The following is a 13035-nucleotide window of genomic DNA, read 5'->3' as shown; positions in this document are numbered from 1 at the left end:
AGACGTACATGGCTAAATCGACTCAGCTCAACATACTGATCATTTATATACAATATACTTTATGGGGTCTCCGACGCTTTCTTCTGAGTGTTACAAACTTCGTGACAAACTTAATATACCCTGTTCAGAGTATAATAACTGAAACTTTGCAATGACAGTTATGTTTAGAAAAAGGTGGATGCATCGAAGTAAGCAAAAAGGCTAATTGTCGAAAACACAAGATCCTAGTTCAATAGCTCTCCCTGCTCCCCCAAGAGAGCAATCCAAGAGCTCTATTTTGCACATTTTTTTCTTCATAATTTGGTACAGGGTATAATAACTGAAACTTTGCAATGACAGTTATGTTTAGAAAAAGGTGGATGCATCGAAGTAAGCAAAAAGGCTAATTGTCGAAAACACAAGATCCTAGTTCAATAGCTCTCCCTGCTCCCCCAAGAGAGCAATCCAAGAGCTCTATTTTGCACATTTTCTTCATAATTTGGTACTAAGTGGTCAGAAATTTTCGCCTATAAACACCAAAATTGTCCAAAGTTATCACCTTAATATAATCAACATATGTACATACATATGTATGTATTTCATTATTTACAGTATTTGAGTATCATCAAATATTTCACCTTTCAACTTTGTCATATTAGTTTGGAAGTTTTTTACAAATGTCACAAAACCATTCTTTCCACGTCCTACGCTTTGACAAACTGCTTTATTATTCCTTGGTTAACTTGACCATGTACATATTATATACATATGTAGTACATACATATATACATATGTATGTATGTAATTCCTTGCTTCATTTTGAAAAACTAACTTCGTGTTAAAGTGTATCGATATTTGTGTATTTTGGGCATCATTGTTTCTGAGTATTACTTTTGAAACGGAAGCGAAATTTTCAACGGTTAAAACAAAATATTTTATAGACTGTAATTCTAGATATTTATAGATCTTCGCATATTTCCGTAAAAAAACTGAGTGTGGGGATGCCGTGATGTTTAATCGCGCGAAAATGGTGCGCAGAGGTCTAATTATAACTGAAAAAATAAATATTAATTACTAACAAGCCGATAATTATCAAAATATTAGATATAGAGTTATCTTCATAAAAACACACAAGAGCACATTCGATTTTTTCACAAATAAGGTCGTAATCTGGACACTTGAAAGCATCAACATCTGCTAAGATACATATTCTGGGCAACAAAAAAAAGTTTGCTTTTGTAGAGCTGCGTTGTTTTTTGTTAGTATTTTTCTCAGAACTAGGATACATAAAATACTTAGAATGTATATACATACCTACATACTTACATATGTACTACATACATACATATGTATGTATATGCATGAAGAAATACAACCGAAAGTATCAAATCTGAAGGCGTCAACATTTGCAAGCATTTTATTGCTGACGCCTGTAAATGGCGATTTGTTTAAAGTGAGTTACGGCAGCGATAAGTGAAATTGGAGCTTCTACCGATCGGTTTATGTACATAAGTATGTATGTATATTGTTTAAGTAATATAAAAGTCGATAAAATAAAAATACAAGTCTTACTATGTTTTATTTTTATTTTATTTTAATGAATTTTTTTTTTAATATTGAAAAGAATTTGCAATTTCAAGAAATTTGTTATTGATTTGCATAGCGAAAAGACATGGTTGCCATGGTTCGCTCGACCAGGGTTATTTTTTTAAAGCGCGGCCGAAGGCCGCCAACGCAGAAAGGAGTACTACGCGAAAGTACTTCACTCATATAAATCACATATTACACGTATACATATGCAGGAAGAATTTTTTTTATAGTTAATATAGAAAAAAGAATCACGCGAAAAAGCAAACAAAGAAAAATTGTTAAAAATCCTACATATTTGCTGTTTAAGATGTAGCAAGGCCCGTTTTCCTCATAATTGTAAACAATCTAACATTTTCAACGATGAGTGTGCTAAGTGATTTTTAAATTAATAAATTTAGGTAAAATATACCACAATAAAAGTGAAATGTGAACTTATTTCAATGTTTAGAGTGTATATTTAAATATACAGAGTGAAAAACGTGAAAAAATTTAGTGAAACATAGAGAAATACCATGTGTTATTAGTGCAAATTTTTTTAACTTTTAATGAACATTTTAAAAAATAAAAGTTATTTTTATATTATTTTTGGATATTTCTTTTCTGGCGAAGCTCCCCTATTCGCACATACCCCATTTATATGGAAATTCGGTTTTTTTACCCCTCCGCCAAAGTAATCGGAATCGTGCCGATAAGTGCATGGGAGTATGATATATAGAAGCTCGGAATGGTGATATCTGTAATATTTTGAAAAAGATTCAGATCAAATGAGTCTTTAAACATACATATGTATTATGCAACACACCAAGTATGAAATTGAAAAATAGTATTTTTTCCATATTTCAATATGTTCTACCGCTACATACTAAAATTTAAAGGATATATTTTAAGTGGATTTTGAGTTTTTGAGTCACAGTTTTCTGAAGGTAAATCAAGCCCTTCAGTTTATTTTTTAATACGTTTTTTCTCGAAACAGCATTTTTCCTGATGATCATGATCACTACCAAACTTTTCCGCATACTTTGAATACAGTTCTTCATAAAGTGATTTACCAGATCTAAACAAAATTTTGGATAAAATTAAATTTTTAAACGATTTTTTATTGGCAGTCAATATCTTCTAAAAGAAAATTTTTACTTTAGACTATTTCATCCACGAAGAAGTACGGAATCATTACAGCTGTAGATGACCTTTTTTAGCACCGTCGTAGATCGCACGTAATTCGAAAAATATGATTTTTTTAATTTGATTGTGTATTCTTAAAATGTATTCATATGAATATACCATTAACATTTTAGAACAATTGAAGCAGTAGCTATACAAAACGCATTTCTTTATGAGATTTAGAGATTGATTAAAACTCCACTTATGATCGACGTTGGGCCAAGTTTGCAAAACGGTAACAAATTCTTTCACCAAACGGCAGATTATTAAGGGGTTACATGGGTTTCCTCGAGTAAAAACAGCCTTTTTTCAACAACTTTTTTCTTACATATATAAAAACTGAAATATTTTACTAAAACTTGTTATTGTTACAAATATGCAGAATTAACAAAGAAATTCTGAAATTTAAATTTTTGGAAAAAACAAGTTCTCAAGGCTGCATCTCCGAAACTCTTACTCGATTCAAATTGAAATTTAGGAAATATTCTAGAGGTGCTGTAGAATTTAACAAGCCAAAAACCCATGTATGTAATCATTTAAGATACATAACTGGAGAGTCTAACTCTTTATAAATTACATTAATTTTAAATATTCCAGTATTTATTTTATTCAGTATCTATAGCAAGTAAAAAAGCACTAAAAGAGCACTAGGCCCTAACCATTTTCTTTTTTAATTCGCAAAAAGCATGAAATCCGGTGCTTAAAACAATAAGTTGGCAACTATACCAACATAAACTTGCCGAAAATAAACAACAAACCATACTCCGTTGAACACATTCCATAATATAGAAATATGGAATCCACTTACCTACATACATACATGCAAACATATGTATACGATAAACTACATAAGTAGATAAGTAGTATATACATAGCTCATGCAAGTGTTTATATTTGAGACATGCAAGCAGCGCTACCCAAACAGCAAGCCAACAATACGAAGCCTACTAATGTCGCTCAAACGGTTTGAGAACTCACGAAAGATCCGTTAGCGCGCTTGACTAGAACGAAGGCGAAATCAAAGCAACGCTTTAGTTTTGATCGGTACTTCTCATGTGACAGTTGGTTGACGTCGCTTGTTCTGTATAAAGTGTGTTTATAGTGCTATAAAAAATTTTAATTCGAATATGGTCAATGCTAAGCATCCATATGCTGGTGTACAACTAGGATTGTCAGACGAGGTAAGCAATGCAACAGCACCGCCACCGGCCTACATGATGCAAGCTGACCATGTGACTTCAGCACAGCCGAGCGGCAGCGGTGTACAGTTGATAGGTGAGCCTCAGTTGCCTAACTTTTCGTCAATACCCATGAATCCAAATCCACCGGTGGGCCCAGAATCTACACAAATACGATGTCCCCAATGTAAATGCACCGTGAAGACGAATGTTCGATATCGTTCGACCACAAAAACGCATTTGGCGTGTATATTACTGTCATGGACCGGGTAAGGAACTTATTGCAGTATTTACGCTTTACGTATTAAATATACATATTTACGTGTATATGTATGCATGTAGTTGTTATGTAAATATTATTTTTTTTTTACAGTTGCTGTTGCTGTTTGCCGTATTGTATAAACTCATGCCGAAATGCGAATCATTTCTGCCCCATGTGTGGTACTTTCATAGGCACATATCAATCCTAAATGCGCAAACGGAGTGAAGGAGATGAGAGTCCACCAGTAAAATACATTATCAATATGTATATGTTTATACAAGCACTGTGTTTGTAAACATTCCAATATATAAATAAAGGTCTATAATTCCATGCCGGATGTGTATTTACTTATGTATATACATATGTATATATGTATGTATGAATGTATGTATGTATATATATGTTTTTGTTTTTGTTGCGTTTCACATTCCAGCTCCAGCTGAAATTTTATGCTATGTAGTATTTGCCAGCATTTTGCACGGCGTATTATCATTAGTATAAAACTAATTGAGATAGCTTTCCTTAAAGTGGCCACACACGACACACAAATGCGTTCGATCGGTATGTGTGCGCATGCGGTTTACTCATGTATGGGCTTGTGCGCATACCGATCCATGTTCGCGGAAATGTTTGATTTTGTACGATCGGTGTGCGCACTTGTGTGTCGTGTATAGCATTGTATGCGCACAACCTCTCATATCGCCGAACAGTGAAGATCGCGGACGAACAATGGCAAGTGTTAAGTGATTTTTTTGAGGTTTATTTGGGAGGGAAAGAAATAATTATTCAAGTGAAACTTCTAGGCTTTGTAGTTATATACATATGTATTTGAACATCGTTCACAAAATTTTTGGATACGAAATCTTTGATATTCTGGCTTTGGGAAGCAATTTCCCGATGCATCTCGCATGTGCGTTTTTCGGACGGCGGGCAGGATGCAGGTCGCAATTTCTATCGAAAACAAAAAATTCGAAGAGATTCATATTTTTTAATAGTTTATCTTCTAGTTAAACTAAGAAAATTTGGAAAAAAGGTGTAACATTTTACTATTTTATTTAATTAAAAAAAGTGGTTTTTGACCAAAAAAAATTTACTTTATGTTGTTTAAAAATATGTTCAAACTTGACTTTTCTTAGTTTTTTTCGTTTAAATAGAAGATAATTTTATGCCAAAGATAATAAACTTTGCCCCAATTCTATACAACGTTTAGGTTTTTCCTATCCTGCCCGTCAATTAAGAATAATCGTAAAAATGAAAAACCGAGAAAACGCGCTTCAATGTTTTCGCTTTTTGCCCAAGCGCTGCTAGACGCTCGGTCACTATTTCCCTTCTAGCTTCGATAATATTGAGATTTCCCATCTATAACTTTTTGGACATATTCTTAGACATTTTTTAAAGAGATTTAAGCAAAAAAAAAATCGATTGTCTTAAGCTTCTAAAGCAGGCTCCATTAATAAAGATTTTATTGATCTTATAAAAAATGCATTAGCAATATGGCAAACGAAAAGTGATAAATGCAAAAATAAAATTGAGAAAAATAAAAGTTGGAATAACTTATTAACGAAATACATACAAGGAAATCGATAAAAGTGCTACATTAGAAATAAAATCCAAGAAATATTCCCCTTGCCTGTCGCAGATGTTGACTGTGTGAAGAACGAACGCAAAATGGATATGTGTGTCGTGTATGGGCGAAATGAATTCACACAGATCGAACGCACATATGTGTCGTGTATGGGCCCTTCTATGGGAAATATGCAGCGGTGTTGTGGAATCCAAGACAGAATTGCAAACTAATAGCGGGATTCTGTAACCAGTCTCTATTTGAGACATTTTAAGGTAAAGTCTCAATTTGTGACTTGTTACTATTCACTAAACAGTATCTTGCGTTAGTCTCAAAATATTACCTCAAATTTGAGACCTGGTAGTTAGCAGGTCACAAAACCAAAAGGAACTCTTGTCTGCCATTTTGAATCTACTGAATAGAGATCATAATAAATATTAATCGATTGTCGTTTTTTATATTTTGTAAGCAACTCAAACACGAAAAAATTAAAAATATATCAATTTTACATAAATTTCGTAAATATTATGAAACAAAGTCAACATATATTTTTATTTTTATTGGTAGTTATGTTTTTTTACTATGTTATAGAAAGTTTAATATTTGTTATCGACATATTTATTTTCATTCAAGTGTAAAAACATCTCTGAATGATGAAATGTAATAGATTCTGTGACTGTCGCTTACAGAATAGCAAAATCGTCTCAAGTCTCAAAAATTGTCTCTAACTTAAAATCTCAAATTTAGAGACTTGAGACTGTATCACCGTACAGAATCGCACGGTTAAAACTATCATAAAGCCTCACAGTGGACGATTTATTTTTAAGTGAGCATTGCCCCTTGCTCTAAAAGGAAATGTATAGACATGCATATGTACATACATATATGCATTAGAGCGGGTCGACTTTTCTTTCTCGAAAATCGCGTATGCGGGAAATATTCTACGGATAATTATGAACAACTTTGCCTGAGAGACTAATATCTACATACATACTTATGTACTTATGTAAGTATGTATATGGGTTCAAAACTGTCTTCATGTCATGTCAGAAATTTTTAAGTTTTTTAGGGATCATAAAATTTTGTTTTGGCAGTTTTTGGGATATCCGAATGAAATTTACAAAGTACATACATACATACATACGTATGTGCATTTTGTGAAGATACTTCGTCAAATGAAAAAGTTTTCCGTACAAAAACTTGAGTTCGATCGTTCAATTTGTGTAACTTTTGAATGCTATAGTGGGCCGATAGCGGCGGTTTCGACATATGAATGATTCTTGGTGAGAAAGGGACCGTTGCAAAATTTTAGCTCGATATCTCATAAGCTGAGGGACTAGTGTCAGGAAATACAGGGAGACGAACATCGCCAAATCGACTCGTTGCAAGTTTTATACACTGATTATATCGACGCTCCAAATTTTCGACACCATTTTTATAATATGATTTTTCATTCGTTTCAAAATAGGCCTCCGTTTCGGAAATTACCTTTTTCTTCGACGAAAACTACTTCCCAGTGAGCCTTCTTTTAAGATCTGAGGACTATTTTCTGTCCCTGAAGGGCAGATTTGGAGAATGCGATGGATGCGGAATTCTCATTCGTAGCTCAATTCATGAATTATTTTAATCATGGATTTTTTTGTCATCGGTGCATTGTCTCAATGTAATAGCTTTTTATTTTACTTCAAATGCGGCCGTTTTTCGGTGATTTCAGTCCATTAACACTATGTAGAAGTATAGTAAAATTTTGTGTTGTAGGTACTTTCTTTTTCAAGGTACCCAATAAATGTAATTCCATGAGCATCCTAAAATGCAGACCTTGCCAGTCGACTGTTGCGTTTTTCCACGCTTTAGAGCGGCTGATCGGGTGCTGTAACTCTCAGATGACTATCGATTGGATTTCGAAGTGAAGTGGTGGAGCCATTTTTCATCCGTAATCATATATCGGCTCTAAAACTCGGGTTTATTACGCTTGATTATCTCCAAATACTGCTCCGAATCATCAACTCGTAGTTGTTTTTAGTCAAAAATGAGCTCGCGTGGCATACGCTTTGCATTTTGCATGCGTTCAGCGTCTGCGATGCTCATTTCACCTCTTTTAAACTTAGCATACCAATCTTTAGTTGATTGTCAGGTGTCAAAAAACTCGTCATCAAGTCGTGCAGCTGCCTAAATGACTGTGTCCTTAAGAACCTGTGTATTTTAATATTTGACGGATGTCGCTCTCTATGTGTTCAGCACATCACGCATACTGCACAGTTTTAATACATACATACTTACGTATTTGTGTATATACTGAATGTATGGTTAATAATGCCGAATACCTACAAATATTTCTTTATTGTTTGTTTTTGATTTACTTACATACATACATACATATGTATATTGCAATAATTTTTGCAATAATTTTGTAAGTAGGTATGTTGGAATAAAATGCTTAATGCTTAAATCTCTTTAAAAATAAGTATGTACACATACATATGTATGTATGTCCCCAAAGTTATAGATGGAAGTTCGAAATATTTTCGAAGCTAGAAGGGAAATAGTGACCGAGCGTCTAGCAGATAGTATGTACATATGTATGTACAAATGTACTATACATACATACTTATGTACATATGTATATTAGCGGTTGGGCAGAAAGCGAACACTTTGACGCGCGATTTCTCGTTTTTTATACTCTCGCAACAAAGTTGCTAAGGAGAGTATTATAGTTTTGTTCACATAACGGTTGTTTTTAAGTCCTAAAACTAAAAGAGTCAGATATAGGGTTATATATACCTAAGTGATCAGGGTGACGAGTAGAGTTGAAATCCGGATGTCTGTCTGTCCGTTCGTCCGTCTGTCCGTCCGTCTGTCCGTCCGTCCGTGCAAGCTGTAACTTGAGTAAAAATTAAGATATCATGATGAAACTTGGTACACGTATTTCTAGGGTCCATAAGAAGGTTAAGTTCGAAGATGGGCAAAAGCGCCCACTGCCACGCCCACAAACTGGCGGAAACCGAAAACCTATAAAGTGTCATAACTAAGCCATAAATAAAGATATTAAAGTGAAATTTGGCACAAAGGATCGCATTAGGGAGGGGCATATTTGGACGTAATTTTTTTGGAAAAGTGGGCGTGGCCCCGCCCCCTACTAAGTTGTTTGTACATATCTCGGAAACTACTATAGCTATGTCAACCAAACTTTACCGAGTCGTTTCCTTCAGGCATTTCCATATACAGTTCAAAAATGGAAGAAATCGGATAATAACCACGCCCACCTCCCATACAAAGGTTATGTTGAAAATCACTAAAAGTACGTTAACCGACTAACAAAAAACGTCAGAAATCCTAGATTGTACGGAACGAACTGCAGAAGGAAGCTGCACCCAGACTTTTTTTAAAAATTGAAAATGGGCGTGGCGTCGCCCACTTATGGACCAAAAACCATATCTCAGGAACTACTAGACCGATTTCACTGAAATTCGGTATACAATATTTTCTTAACACCCTGATGATATGTACGAAATATGGGTGAAATCGGTTCACAACGACGCCTTCTTCCAATATAACGCTATTTTGAATTCCATCTGATCCTTTTCTGTATAATACGAGTATATACATTAGGAACCAATGATGATAGCGGAATAAAACTTTACAAAATTACGGTATTTGAAAAATATGTAAATGACGGATAATGAAATCTCGATTATCACTTTATCATGCGAGAGTATAAAATGTTCGGTGACACCCGAACTTAGCCCTTCCTTACTTGTTTCATTTTAACGATTGTTCTTAATAGGCGGGAGGATAGAAAAAATATTAAACGTCGTATGGAATTGGGGCAAAGTTTATTAAAACTAAGAAAAGTCAAGTTTGAACATACAGTATTTTTAAACAACATAAAGTAAAATTTTTTTAGTCAAAAACCACTTTTTTCAATTTTTCAAAAATTTGTACTATTTTACACTTTTTTGTGGAATTTTTTTAGTTTAACCCTTTCGGGACTACTGGGATAATACATCCCACCAAATTTCTAACTTTCGTATTTTCTTTACTGTGCATGCGATTGCCTATATAATTAGTACCACAAACAGATTTAAGTGTATATTTTTAATTGTAAACAAAAAGATAGCGGTAAATTTCAGCGCGTAGACGCCACATGACAAAGTATTTCGCAATATGTATACGTGAAATTTGATCAGTTGTCTTCACTAATTTGCTGAAATCGGTCGAAATAAAAGCGTGATCAACAAAATTTGCATTTCTTTGCATAAAAAAGTGTTCGGTTTGTTACATTTAATTGTTTAGTGATGTTTTTTGCTGTTATAGGGTAAGTTAGAGTTCATTTTATAAAATTGGGACATATAATCCCAATAAGTTTTTTACGTGGGATTACTTGTCCCAATATGTTTTTTAGATGACGAAAAGATATCTAACTCAGGAGGATATTGAGCGTAGTATGTCTGAAGAGTCAGACTCGGACGTTGATTTTGAGGACTCTGGGAGTGAATATTTGCGTGAGAGTTCCGAAAGCACTGAATCTGCATCAGAAACTGACGATAACATCAAGGGGGCGGACAAGCCCACAAAAATAAACGACGATATACTGCCAGTTGCCCAGTGGGTAAATGTTGCTGCGGACGATTCTCAGAACTTTAATTCAAAGTATGAAATCCCAACTGAGAGAGACTGCAAAATCCTTTTTGATTTTGCTCACGATTGCACACTGTTCAAACTGTTTTCCACGATATTTCCTTACAGTTTGTGCATTCGAATTGCTGAATGTACTAATCAGCGTCTGACAGCTATGAATCGTCGGGCTCAGTCAAAGCGAAATTTAACCGATGCTAATGAAATTTTGGTATTTCTGAGCGTTTCATTGATTATGCATTATAATAAGTTGACATCTCTGAAGGACTATTGGAGCAAAAATCCATCGATGGGAAATTCAGTTATAAAGAGGTGTTTATCACGAGATCGCTATTTATTATTGTCATCGAAGTTATAAGTATTTCAATGACAGCAGTAAGCCCGCCGACAGTTACAGAGATTATTATATCTCCGATGTTGTGCAATGTCTGAAACAAACATTTGCAGCTGCTCGAAGTGAAATTTCATTTCAGTCTACTGACGAGAGCATGGTAAAATTCAAAGGTAGATCAAGTATGAAGCAATATATGCCAATGAAACCAATAAATTGCGGAATCAAAATTTGGATGCGATGTGACTCAAAGACAGGATACGCTGACGATCTTAATCTTTATACTGGTAAGGAAGCAAACGCTGTACAGTCTGTACCTACCACTCTTGGAGAAAAATTCGTTTTGAAATTGGTTTCTTCAATTCGTGAGAAGGAAGTTTGTTTAGCCTTTGACCGCTTTTTTACCTGAATTAAACTGTTAGAAACTATCCCATATCCCGCACTTGGGACATACATGCAAAACAGAAAGAATACACCTAAATTTGTCGGAAAGTTGGCAAGATGAGAAAGTCAGCTTCAAATCAGCTCTGGTGGCATTTTGGCAGCCCGATGGTTGGATTCAAAAGAAGTCCTCTTAGCTTCGAATTGTCATGAGCCATCGCTTGTAGACGTTGAGAGGAAGCAAAAAGACGGATTGAAGAAAAAAATTAAATGCCCTATGCCCTATGCAAAAGTTATCACTAAAAGACTTTCTTGTGCACCTTGCTGAAGCAATGATTTTCGGAGGAAATAAAAGTCGTGAGACGATGCCTCGTCGACAGGGAGGAAGAACTCCTAAAAATACTTGGAGTAGTTAATGGTTAAAATGTGATTTTTGGTCAAATAACCGCTCGCAAGCGTCGATCGATGAGAGCAAATGTTTGGTCAAAATGAATTTCTGTGAATTTCAATGATGATTTCGGCTGATTTTTGATGAATTCACTCACAGTTTCGATGGAATTTCCGGTGATCGTCATTTATGTCCTCACAATTACTTTGAAAACGTTGAAACCACTCGTGGACTCTGCTACGGGATAGGCAATCATCGCCATAAACTCGTTTCATCAATTGAAACGTTTCGGAAAAAGTTTTATCAATTTTAAAACAAAATTTAATGTCGGCTCTTCGTTCGAAGCTCATTTTCGCACCACAAACACACTGACACTTAAAACGCAATAACTTCACTTCCAATCAAGAAATTTGCACTGGACCATCGATAAAGATAGCAGATTCTAACGCACCAGTCGACATATAGATTGTGCCCCCAGGGAGGGCTGATTCAAAAAGTCCTGTTTACTTTGGAAAACACCTTGTATGTACCTCGTGCAAACTTCGTAATTGGAAATGTAAAAAGCGTTATTCAAACGAAGCTTAAAGCCGAACCTTTGCATTAGACGTGATTGGTAGTTCTCACGCGGCGGTTGTCATAAGACCTGCGATACTGAGGGACGTCGCTTATTCAGGATAAAATTTTATTAAGTGCTTAATGAAAACAAATACATAAAACGTCAGTGAATATGACCAATATTAAGAAACCGTATGCTGGCGTGCAAATTGAAGCTGATATCGGCAATGAGTTGTCTAGCATTACGACAATCTTTGCCAATCCAAATCCACTGGTGGGCCCAGAATCTACACAATTACGATGTCCACAATGTAAATGCACCGTGAGGACGAATGTTAAATATAATTCGACCCCAAAAACGCATTTGGCGTGTACATTGCTTGCATGGACTTGGTAAGGCCCGTACTTGTGTACGCATATGTTTGTACGTCAATAATCATACTTACAAATATTATTTTTATACAGCTGTTGCTGCTGTTTGCCGTATTGCATGAACTCATGCCGAAATGCAAACCATTTCTGCCCCATGTGTGACACTTTCATAGGCACCTACCCGTCCTAAGTAAAATAAAAAGAGTGGAGGAAATCTTATACATATGTACATGTACATATGTACATATGTTAGTATTATATACACATTTACGGACAATAGAATAGAATCATCTATGGTAATAAATTTCCGTTCTAAAAAAATATGAATTTGATTTAAGGGGGTATTCTGGTGTAGAAACATGCATTTCAGGTAATTTTTAAAGTGTCGTAAAAAAAGGCAATTCATATTTTTACTGTCCATTTTTTTTATTAGTTATTTGTTAATTTTAGAAGAGTACAGAAAAAAATTAAAAACTAAGAAATTTCAAAAATTATGAGCTGACGAAGTTGGGGGTCTCTAAAAATTTCCACGTGACCATACCCATGATTTCAACCCTCCTAGTTATCTGAAACCAAAAAAAAGATTATTAATCTAGAATAATGTCGCAATGGCCGGAACTACGCAAAAGTGGAAAAAAA

General features: G+C 34.9%; 2 protein-coding genes across 2 annotated transcripts; both read left to right on the top strand.

Moving 5' to 3' along the window:
• Window positions 1–3767: 3767 nt before the first annotated feature.
• Window positions 3768–4500, top strand: LOC120774770 (lipopolysaccharide-induced tumor necrosis factor-alpha factor homolog). Its single transcript, XM_040104543.1, has 2 exons — window positions 3768–4177; window positions 4282–4500. The coding sequence occupies exons 1-2, from the start codon at window positions 3858–3860 to the stop codon at window positions 4376–4378; spliced, it is 417 nt and encodes a 138-aa protein (XP_039960477.1). The 5' UTR covers window positions 3768–3857; the 3' UTR covers window positions 4379–4500.
• Window positions 4501–12196: 7696 nt separating this feature from the next.
• Window positions 12197–12586, top strand: LOC120776095 (lipopolysaccharide-induced tumor necrosis factor-alpha factor homolog). Its single transcript, XM_040106578.1, has 2 exons — window positions 12197–12417; window positions 12490–12586. The coding sequence occupies exons 1-2, from the start codon at window positions 12197–12199 to the stop codon at window positions 12584–12586; spliced, it is 318 nt and encodes a 105-aa protein (XP_039962512.1).
• Window positions 12587–13035: the final 449 nt, after the last annotated feature.

Source organism: Bactrocera tryoni, chromosome 4 (genome assembly GCF_016617805.1).
Source record: "Bactrocera tryoni isolate S06 chromosome 4, CSIRO_BtryS06_freeze2, whole genome shotgun sequence".
Classification (NCBI taxonomy): Eukaryota; Metazoa; Arthropoda; class Insecta; order Diptera; family Tephritidae; genus Bactrocera; species Bactrocera tryoni.
The sequence above is the reverse complement of the archived record's forward strand: the minus strand, read 5'-3'. Positions and strand labels throughout refer to the sequence as shown.